The following is an 11,339-nucleotide window of genomic DNA, read 5'->3' on the forward strand; positions in this document are numbered from 1 at the left end:
AGTCTTTTGTGAATGTCGTGAACATTTTTGAAACGTTTTGATTCCACACTTGGCATATAGGAAAAAAATAGCAGCTTCTTCCTGCTGTTATCAATAACTAACTTATTTCTACAATTATCATTTACAATACAATACAATACACGTGTATTAAACCCCGAAGGGCAATTCGTTCAGGGCTGACAGTGTTCTTCAGTAGGACAAACACACAGACAGTATAAAATATGAACACTTAAGCCTTAAGGCATCAATTAAAAATGTATGGTGCAATTTTAAGTAAGTTAAGCCCTGGAAGTTTACTATCTCTAGGAATGTGATAGCTTAGACGGTGCCATGTTAGCAAATAGACTGTAACATAATTAGTATCGAATGTTGATTCTGGAGTATAATAAAAAATGAATTCACATTATGAGATTGCCTTTCTCTTTATTGACATCAAACAAGTCTTTATGGAAACGTGGACTTGGGCGACAGTGCTGCCAGGCGCGGTTCGAGATCTGCCTACTGCGTTCGTGCGTCCTGCTCTGACATCATGGAGACACTGATATGGCAATGCTACCGTTAGAAACATTCTAGTCTGTTTCAGACAGACAGCCTAAGCAACATCATGTCGTTGAGCTGGTCAGCAAAAGACCACAAGAGTTATACAAATTCACCCTCCAACCCTACCCAAGGGCTGAAGCGGCCACGGAATGACACAGGGAACAAAGTGACAGTGGTGCTCGGTGCGCAATGGGGAGATGAAGGCAAAGGAAAAGTCGTCGATTTACTGGCGACTGAGTCTGACCTTGTTTGCAGATGTCAGGTAATATCGTGTGCATATAATGCGATATTAATGTAACCTTGACATGCTTGAACTGACAAAAGTTATAACGCATTGTTGATTGTGTGAAATTCATGATGCGTCTTTAGAAAAGTAATGTATCAACATATCGGAATCGGTGACTGTCACTGTACATTACAACCGTGTGACAGGTGTGTGGAAGGCATTGGTAAAACCTTGAAATAGCTTACTGTTATTATTATTTTGTCCAGTGGAGTAATGTTTCAGAACGTTTTTTGGCACGTAAATGTTTCATGCGATGTCCTCAGTAGGCTATAATGGAATTTAGGATAAATCTTGTTTTCTATTTTAACAATACAGGAAATAGTTTAAATGTTATTTTGAAAAGTTAAATCATGTATTTAGAGAACAGGGTGATATTACCAGTTCTTCAACACCATTTTGAATTGTTGACTTGACTGGAGTTGAAATGAAACTTTTTAACTTGGAATACTATTAACTGGTTAATTGTCCCTTTTTGAGACTTGTAACATGATTATTAAGAACTTGGAAGCATATTCTCTCAATGGGGAATCCATTCCTCACACATCACCTACTGTAGCTGTACATTTTCTCTATCTGACCTATAGTAAACTGCTCAAATAGACCATAGTACCAACAATATGGAAAAATGATAACTATTTCTTACAAATTAAAGTCTAAAATCACACAGTAATGACAGGGAAAGGTAGCATAAGATCACACGGATCAATAATCATATTATTACAAAGGTCTATTAACATAAAGAGGGGGTTATAACTACACTCTTAGTAAAAAGGGTTACAAAAGGGTTCTGCGGCTGTCCCCATAGAAGAACCCTTTTTGGTTCCAGGTAGAACCCTTTTTGGTTCCAGGTAGAACTATTTTGGGTTCCATGTAGAACCCTCTGTGGAAAGGGTTCTACCTGGAACCAAAATGGGTTCTTCAAAGGGTTCTCCTATTTTGGGACAGCCGAAGAACACTTTTTGGTTCTAGATAGCACCTTTTCTCCTACGAGACTAACCTGAATGAAAATTATGTCAATAATCAATCAAATGTATTTTATAAAGTCCTTTTTACCTCAGCAGTTGTCACAAAGTGCTTATACGTATAGCCAGCCTAAAACCCCAAAGAGTATACAATGCACAATGCACGCTTCTGTAGAAGCAGAGTGGCTGGGAAAAACTCCATAGAAAGGCAGGAACCTAAGAAGAAACCTTGAGAGGAGCCAGGTTTTTCGAGGGGTGGTGAGAGAGAGAGAGAGAGAGAGAGAGAGATAGAGAGACTCATAGGCAAAGTTTCTATTTGGCCAGCAAGGAAAAACTAAACTTGCTCAGAAGTAATATTTTGGGACACTTGCAGTGTAAAGGCCATTACACAGTTGTGTTGTACTCTCCATTGACAACAAGTCACATCACTGAGCACTCTGTGTACTCCTTCAGCCAGCCCCACCCACTGCTGGTGAAGGGTCACATTCCCAGGGTGACTTGACATGTGAGAAGGCCAGGTCTTAGCCAGGGGGCAAGGAGTGGAGGGTCTGGCAGCCAAGTATGTTAAAATAGTTGGTAGGGGGGTAGCTTGCTGACAGGGGAGGGGGCTTAGACTGTATTATCCACTGATTCAGATAGGATTATGAATTTGCTCTGGATGTATGGCCAGTGGATGTCCTGGTTGTTTTATGTCCACATTTTGCTATCCCATTATAAGTAACAGCCATTAATCAACTCAATAACTGTCCTTTGGTGATATCATGCCACTAGACTTTGTTGAAAGTGCCTGGATTGCCAAACACAATCTTGTTTTGATCTTCCAGGGTGGTAATAATGCAGGCCACACAGTGGTAGTAGAAGGCACAGAGTATGACTTCCACCTTCTCCCCAGTGGCATTATCAACCCCAAAAGCATATGTGTCATTGGTGAGTGTTTCTATCTTTATCACCATTTACACTGACCCTAATGGGCAACTGTCTATATGTGCTCATTTATCCAGCATATGGTCCATTGTAGGTAATGGCGTAGTCATACACCTACCAGGATTGTTTGAGGAGGCGGAGAAGAATGAGAAGAAAGGTAAATCAAGTATTTTTAGAAAAACAGTCAATACTGTAATTGTCAAGTTCGAGGAAACCATTACAGTCAATTTTTGTTCTCCATTCTCTGACCAGGTCTCAAAGGTTGGGAGAAGAGACTAGTTGTCTCTGACAGAGCTCACCTCGGTATGTTTGTATTTTTCTGGTTTCACAAATGAAGCGAAGATATATACATTATATGTGCTATTTTAGTAGTGTGTGTTTATCTGCATAATGTATATCTTTGTATTGTGCTTAGAGAAAGGAGGACATTTATTTTGCTTTGATTTTTCGACAGTGTTTGATTTCCACCAGGTTGTGGATGGAATTCAGGAGACCCAGCGACAAGCAACAGAGGGAAAGATGTAAGGGTAGGGAAGGCAATGGTTGCTTACATAGGGAACGGGAATACAATGGGTCACTGTCAATAGAGACTTCAGTCAAGTGGAAGGTAACCTAGCGGTTAGAGTGTTGGGCCAGTAACCGAAAGGTCGCTAGTTGAATCCCAAGCCGTCAAGGTGAACAATCTGTCGATGTGCCCTTGAGCATTGATAATGGCTGACTCTGGCCTTGACCCCACTTTCAGGGGGAGATGGAATATGCAAAAAACACATTTCCAATTCACTCATGCATATTAAAACACACTTGTACATGTGTGAAATAGGACAAATAAGCACCCACCAAATTATTATTATAATCACTTCCACAGCTGATGAAAAATTGCAGATTCTATTTTGTAATCCCCTCCGCTAAAACGGGTGTTTTCCTCATGACAGTATTGGAACGACCAAGAAAGGCATTGGACCCACCTATACCAGCAAAGCATCTCGCATTGGACTGCGTGTCTGTGACCTGCTGGGAGACTTTAAAGAGTTCTCTACCAAGTATGCTTACTGACAGACAGTACACAATATAAACATCTAAACCTCACATACAACAAACATTTTTAGAGTCCAACAGTATATGATTGTGTCTCTCTTGAGACTTTGCTCTTGAACTAAATTGACCCACTGAAGTGAGCAGTAATAGAGATTGAGATGATTTGGGGATTTCTTTCAGATTCAAGAACCTTGTCGCGCAGTACCAGTCCATGTACTCATCCCTGACAGTTGATACTGATACTCAGCTGAAAAAACTGAAGGTATGTGGTAAATCCCCTCTGAATTAATAGTCATGGGCTACGGATATATTAGATCTATGAGACTGTTGTTTGTCTTGTATTGTGCAGGAGTATGGAGAGAGGTTGCGGCCGATGGTGCGGGATGGAGTCTACTACATGTATGAGGCTCTTCATGGACCCCCAAAGAAAATTCTGGTGGAAGGGGCCAATGCTGCCCTCCTCGACATTGACTTTGGTAAGACATGTCATAGACCCATTGAGGATCGTGCCAATGATGAGATGGACAGGAAAGTTTGATGGTTAAATGGACAACTCATCTGTATGTAAGTTTAAGTCCTACTTTCTCTCTTCCCTTTAGGCACATATCCTTTTGTGACCTCATCAAACTGCACTGTTGGTGGGGCATGCACTGGTCTTGGCATCCCTCCCCTGAATATTGGTGAAGTGTATGGTGTATCAAAGGCCTACACCACCAGGGTAGGCATTGGTGCCTTCCCCACAGAACAGCTCAATGTAAGATCTCTTTCCTCTATCTGGACATTTCTGACTCTTGCCTTACAGTAGCATCTCCTTACTGAGAGTAACGATTAAAGGGGAACAGCCAGAGCAAGACTTGAACCAGTGACCTTGAGTGAGAGTGTCCACTATCACCTGTGCCATAAAGGTGAAGGCCTCTTAGCAGAGGTTATACTGAATTTTGCAGTTTGATATTTACCGTGCCTAAGTCACTCTCTTGCAGTTTGTTTAGACATGTTGTTTTCTTTTGGGGTACAAGTAGAGTTGGATATGTATAGTAAGCCTAGTGTTTAAGGTCACATGACCCTCACACATGTAGGAAGCCTGGTCTCAAAATGCGCTGCCTCTGTGGCCAGCTGTCAGATTGTGTGAGAGGCCTGTTAAAACACTATTTAGCTATCATGCTGATCACATGTTCAAGGCCTAAATTTAGGCCAGAGTCAGGGTTCAAGATAGATTTACTGTCTGGTCTGGGGTTATGTTACCTAACATGAGAACTGTCCATGGGGCTGTTGTTCAACATGTTTCAGCTTGATCCCTCACTCCAACTGTAAATCTATTGGTTTACTAAGCATTTTATAAAATTGTATTCATGAAAACCATTAGGATTAGTACCCAAAAATGACTATTGATTAACCAAGTGATCTCGACGCAGTGGAGCGGGTCGAGAGTTTCAAGTTCCTTGGTGTCCACATCACCAACGAATTATCATGGTCCAAACACACCAAGACAGTCCTGAAGATGGCACGACAAAACCTTTTCCCCCTCAGGAGACTGGAAAGATTTGTCATGGGTCCCCAGATCCTCAAAAGGTTCTTCAGCTGCACCATCGAGAGCATCCTGACCGGTTGCATCACTGCATGGTATGGCAACTGCTCGGCATCTGACCGCAAGGCGCTACAGAGGGTAGTGCGTATGGCCCAGTACATCACTGGGGCCAAGCTTCCTGCCATCCAGGACCTATATATTAAGCAGTGTCAGAGGAAAGCCCATAGAATTGTCAGAGACTCCAGTCACCCAAGTCATAGACTGTTTTCTCTGCTACCACACAGCAAGCGGTACCGGAGCGCCAAGTCTAGGACCAAAAGGCTCCTTAACAGCTTCTACCCCCAAGCCATAAGACTGCTGAACAGTTAATCAAATGGCCACCAGACTATTACACTTCACCCATACCTACATGTACAAATTACCTCAACTAACCTGTACCACACTGACTCGGTACCGGTACCCCCTGTATAGGGCCTCATTATTTATTTATTTGGTAAATATTTTCTTAACTCTTCTTGGAACTGCACTGTTGGTTAAGGGCTTGTAAGTAAGCATTTCACGGTAAGCTCTACACTTGTTGTATTCGGCGCATGTGGCAAATAAAGTTTGATTTGATTCTAGATAACTGAGTCTGTTTTGTGCAGGCGACAGGTGAGCTGCTGCAGACGAGAGGTCATGAGGTGGGCGTGACAACAGGCAGGAAACGTCGCTGTGGCTGGCTGGACTTGGTCATCCTGAGATACGCCCACATGATCAATGGCTTCACTGCGTGAGTGGATAGGACTAAAATATCAGCCTCTAGGAAGTCTTTATCTGACTGGTTCAATGTACTGTCTCTGCCTGTGACTGCTAGTCTGAATGTAATTCATGTAGTAGTTTTCCTCTCTTTTCTCAAATCTGTTAAACAAATAACATTGTTTCCTAACAGCATTGCTTTGACAAAACTTGACATCCTTGATGTGCTGGATGAGATCAAAGTAGGAGTGGCCTACAAAATCAATGGCAAAAGAATTCCCCATTTCCCAGGTATGCTCTCTACATTCAACTGTATTGATTGATTAAGAAGTAGGCCTACTTGTACCAGACTAGGCCGACACTGTAAGAGAGACATTCATGAAGTATTATCTCAACAAACATCTGATTTCTCTTCGGATTATTAATTATCGTCTACCTTCATTCACATAGCTAACATGGAGCTGTTGCACAAAGTGGAGGTAGAGTATGAGACCTTCCCAGGCTGGAAGAGTGATACGTCTGCAGCCAGGAAGTGGAATGATCTCCCCCAGAAGGCTCAGAACTACATCCGCTTTGTGGAGAACCACATTGGAGTACCCAGTAAGTTACATGCAGGATACAGGGAGTTCCTGCTGACAGCAGGCTAATCTTCAGTAGGGCACAAACTGAAAACAAAAATAAGCCTTCTTATTGAACAAATAGGCATATAGGCCATAGTAGCCTCCATTTCAACACATTTCAAAATATTTTCTTCAGTGGAATGCCTACTGAAGGTGACCCAGTTTTACCAGCTACAACCATACCACAGTCCAGCATACTGACCACTAAATGGGAAACTGAAGAGCCTTGGTACAGGGACATGGCTTCAATGTGCCAGTGGGGGGCAGTATTGGCTATATTATAACAAGTACCCAATTCTGAAAGGATGATACTAGTCTAGTGCAAAGGTTTTTGGGATTTGTGAGTGTTTTTTGACATGTCCTTTGTAATTTCTCTCTACAGTTAAGTGGGTCGGCGTCGGAAAGTCCAGAGAGTGCATGATCCAGATGTTCTAGAGTCTTTTCCTTTTCTCTCCCCAAGATGGATGCACATGGATGGACGAGATGTGGCTTGATGTGACATATGTTTACAACCCTCAAACTATCTAATATTCTGTAAAAACCTGTTGCCAACAGATACGTGTAGCCTTGAAACAATGTTGAGTGGAAACGTTGGTAACTTTACATCTATCTGTGTTGCATCAGTAAATTGCCTTGTAATGATGTCTGCCAGAAAGTCTTACAGTATGACTGAGCCATGTGTAAATCTTACCTTGTGCCACACAACAACCCTGAAAGAAAAAAACACATCCAATAACTTTTCCTCCTGAGTAATGTTAACTGCCTTATGTTTTCCGTCTTCTTTAGGGATGGATCAACATTTACATCATGTGTACCTGGAGAAAATGGGGGAGGGTAATGCTTTTTCAATTTCAGTCAAGGAGAGGGCTTTGTATTTTTTTTAATCTAGTCCAGGGGAGGATCATGTTATTTGTAATTGATGAAATGTCTATATTTCTCAGTGTTTTATAATGAGTTGCTTGTTAGGCTATATATCGATGTGTGCCCGATGCTGCCCCTCAACCCTGATTCTCCGCTTGTGGCGCAATATCAAGTGCGTCTATACGCTATTTAGTGTGGTCTCAATCAAAAGATCCATAGCTTATTGGCTATAGGCTATGAATTGCATGCTCGGAGAAGCACAGAGCAAAGTTATATTTCTAAGAAAGCTGCTGGGATGGTGTAAATAAAACTAGGCTGCATTACACACTGCAATGGATTTTCCAACCCTGAGCCCCGGCCTGCTCTGCTCTTGCTGATCAAAAACGTGTTTGTGTGCTGCCTAACCAATGGCTGTGCAGTGTAGGACTATGGTGGCAGTTTAAAAAGAGAGTCAAAGGTCTTTTGCAAAAATAATATATATATATTTTATATTAGGCCTAGTCCAAAAAATGCACTATCTTGAGTGCAGACTAGCCTATAACCTATGTTCTGTTCAGCTTGAGAAGGAGAGCTTGAAGATGAGAAGGAGGACCAGAGGTCAACTTTGATAGCTTTCTACTACTATATATGGGGATATCATTGTTTAGTTGTTTAGTTTCTTTGACATTCAGACCCTGAGCTGCAACCTTCTATAGCCAAGGAGACAAAAAATGTACTTTGCTTGGGAAGAAATGTAATTCTGTCACTATCAATTAAGCTATTCACTTTCTGTACAATAGAAGATATTTAATCCCAGACAGCTTTTAGGGAAGAGTAGACGGCAGTAAAGATTACATTTTTCTGTGTCTGTAGGCTTACTCTGTCTTGGGTGGAAAGTTAGGCTAATTAGGTAAAAAGTTGCTAATTAGGTAAAATTGTCCATGTTGAGATTCAAACTCACAACCTTTGGATTGCTAGACGTTCGGGTTATAAGCCTACCCAACCACCCTACTTTCATTTTTGCCGTAACTAACCATCTGTTTTATGTAACCATACCGAACATAAAATATCATACTAATTTGTGTGTCTCGGGTTTACATTTACTATGTTATGTTTAGTCTACAAGACCAGGCTACAACTTGATGTCTCAGATTTTATTATTCGCAAACAGGGACAGTTTCGTTGTAAACAAGACACACTGTTTTGGCATTGGAGAAACATAAAATGATCACATAGGCTTAGCTCTCTGTCCGTTCTTAGCCTGTAATTTTGGTAATTTGTGTGTATTAAAAAAGATTTTGCTAATATGTAAAATGATGTAGAATTGCATGACATTTTTTACAAAAGGCAATTTTTTTTCTCTGACTTGCAAGTAAGATGATAGATTCATGCAATGTGTTCACTATGAAGGGGATCTTTCCACCGCTTCTCTTGTCCACGGTGGTCTGCAAACCCACAACCTTCTGGCCCGCAGCCCTGTACGCTATCAAATCTCCTGCGTTGCCATGTAAGACTTACAGGAGAAAGAATATTTTCTAATAATGGATATCTAAGGTGCTGGTCTGTCCAAACGTGAGGGTAAATGGTAGACATGTTTTCAGCTATCCACTTTGTTTTAATTATTATTTTGGGTTTAGGGGAGGGTCACTTTTTTTCAAGCGTTCAGGTAGAGTTAAGGGAGGGCCATCAATTGTAATTTCAGAGAGGTTCGATTTTTTCCATGTAACCCTTATTAAAAATAAAGTTCACTCCCTTACACATTTATTACACCCGCAGACAACATATATTTTGTATCACCAAGTTGTCTGTTTGCATAATAAACAAGTTCAGGAGTGAAAGAGTGCGATAAATAATTGTAATCCTTGTTAAAGATGCTGTCCGGGATCTTAAGCACTGACAAATTTGGAACATATTGTATGATCTTAAGAATTGCATACAAAAAAGGACGCAACATATCATAAGAAATGGACGACATATGATGTGTTCTTAACCAAGTGGGAATTTACCGCTATCCAGTAGATAAAAGACTAATTCAAATTGTAACGATATTCTTCGTCCTCCTCTGACGAGGAGTAAGAAATGTCGGACCAAGATGCAGCGTGGTGAGTATCCATTTTAATACGAATACTTGAAACAAAATAACGAAATAAACCAATGAACACGAAACAGTCCCGTATGGTGAACAAACACAGAAACAGGAACAATCACCCACAACACAAAACAGGCTACCTAAATATGGTTCCCAATCAGAGACAACGACAAACACCTGCCTCTGATTGAGAACCATATCAGGCCAAACACATAGAAATAGACAAACTAGACATACAACATAGAATGCCCACTCAGATCACACCCTGACCAAACAAAACATAGAAACATACAAAGCAAACTATGGTCAGGGCGTGACACAAATCAAATTTTATTGGTTGGGTACACATACACTACATGACCAAAGGTGTGTGGACACCTGCTCTTCGAACATCTCATTCCAAAATCATGGGCGTTAATTCTGGGAAGGCTTTCCACTAGATTTTGGAACATTGCTGCGGGGACTTGCTTCCATTCAGCCATAAAAGTATTCGTGAGGTCGGGCACTGATGTTGGGCGATTAGGCCTAGCTCGCAGTTGGCGTTCCAATTCATCCCAAAGGTGTTCGATGGGGTTGAGGTCAGGGCTCTGTGCAGGCCAGTCAAATTCTTCCACAACAATATCGACAAACCATTTCTGTATGGACCTTGCTTTGTGCACGGAGAATTATCATGCTGAAACAGGAAAGGGCCTTCCCAAAACTGTTGCCACAAAGTTGGAAGCACAGAATTGTCTAGAATGTCATTGTATGCTGTAGCGTTAAGATTTCCCTTCACTGGAATTAAGGGCCTAGACCGAACCATGAAATACAGCCCCAGACCATTATTTCTCCTCCACCAGACTTTACAGTTGGCACTATGCATTCGGGCAAATAGCGTTCTCCTGGCATCCGTCAAACCTAGATTCTGCAAGATGGTGAAGCATGATTCATCCCTCCAGAGAAGCGTTTCCACTGCTCCAGAGTCCAATGGCGGCAAGCTTTACACAAGTCCAGCCGACGCTTGCCATTGCGCATGGTGACCTTAGGCTTGTGTCCGGCTGCTCGTGCATGGAGCTCCCGACGAAGTTGCTCCCAGAGGCAGTTTGGAACTCGGTAGGGAGTGTTGCAACAGAGAACAGATGATTTTTATGCACTGCGTTTCTGCACTCAGTCCCATTCTGAGAGTTTATGCGGCCTACCACTTCGCGGCTGAGCCGTTGTTGCTCCTAGATGTTTCCACTTCACAATGACAGCACTTAAAGTTGACAAGGGAAGCTCTAGCAGGGCAGAAATTGGACGAACTGACTTGTTGGAAAGGTGGCATCCTATGATGGTGCCACATTGAAAGTCACTGAGCTCTTCAGTAAGGCCATTCTACTGCCAATGTTTGTCTATGGAGATTACACGGCTGTGTGCTCAATTTATGCACCTGTCAGCAATGGGTGTGTCTGACATAGCCGAATCCACTAATTTGAAGGAGTGTCCACATACTATTTTATATATAGTGTATTTGCAGATGTTATCGCAGGTGCAGCAAAATGCCTGTTTTTAGCTCCAACAGTGCAGTAATACAGTAATAGATGGATAAAACCCATTCCGACAGTGCAGCAATGTCTAACAAGTAATATCTAACAATTTCACAACAAATACCTAATACACACAAATCTAAGTAAAGGAATGGAATTAAGAATATATAAATATATGGACGAGCAATGTCAAAGCGGCATAGACTAAGATGCAGTAGATAGTATAGAATACAGTATATACATATGAGATGAGTAATGCAAGATATGTAAACATTATT

General features: G+C 41.6%; 1 protein-coding gene across 1 annotated transcript; it reads left to right on the forward strand.

Annotated features, from left to right (window-relative positions):
* The first annotated feature begins 604 nt into the window (after positions 1 to 604).
* LOC120023684 (adenylosuccinate synthetase isozyme 1 C-like) lies at positions 605 to 7,777 on the forward strand. Its single transcript, XM_038967738.1, has 13 exons — positions 605 to 802; positions 2,613 to 2,715; positions 2,807 to 2,869; positions 2,965 to 3,015; positions 3,167 to 3,233; positions 3,645 to 3,752; positions 3,928 to 4,009; positions 4,097 to 4,223; positions 4,347 to 4,501; positions 5,917 to 6,041; positions 6,201 to 6,298; positions 6,458 to 6,607; positions 7,010 to 7,777. The coding sequence occupies exons 1-13, from the start codon at positions 605 to 607 to the stop codon at positions 7,060 to 7,062; spliced, it is 1,380 nt and encodes a 459-aa protein (XP_038823666.1). The 3' UTR covers positions 7,063 to 7,777.
* Positions 7,778 to 11,339: the final 3,562 nt, after the last annotated feature.

Source organism: Salvelinus namaycush, chromosome 28 (genome assembly GCF_016432855.1).
Source record: "Salvelinus namaycush isolate Seneca chromosome 28, SaNama_1.0, whole genome shotgun sequence".
Classification (NCBI taxonomy): Eukaryota; Metazoa; Chordata; class Actinopteri; order Salmoniformes; family Salmonidae; genus Salvelinus; species Salvelinus namaycush.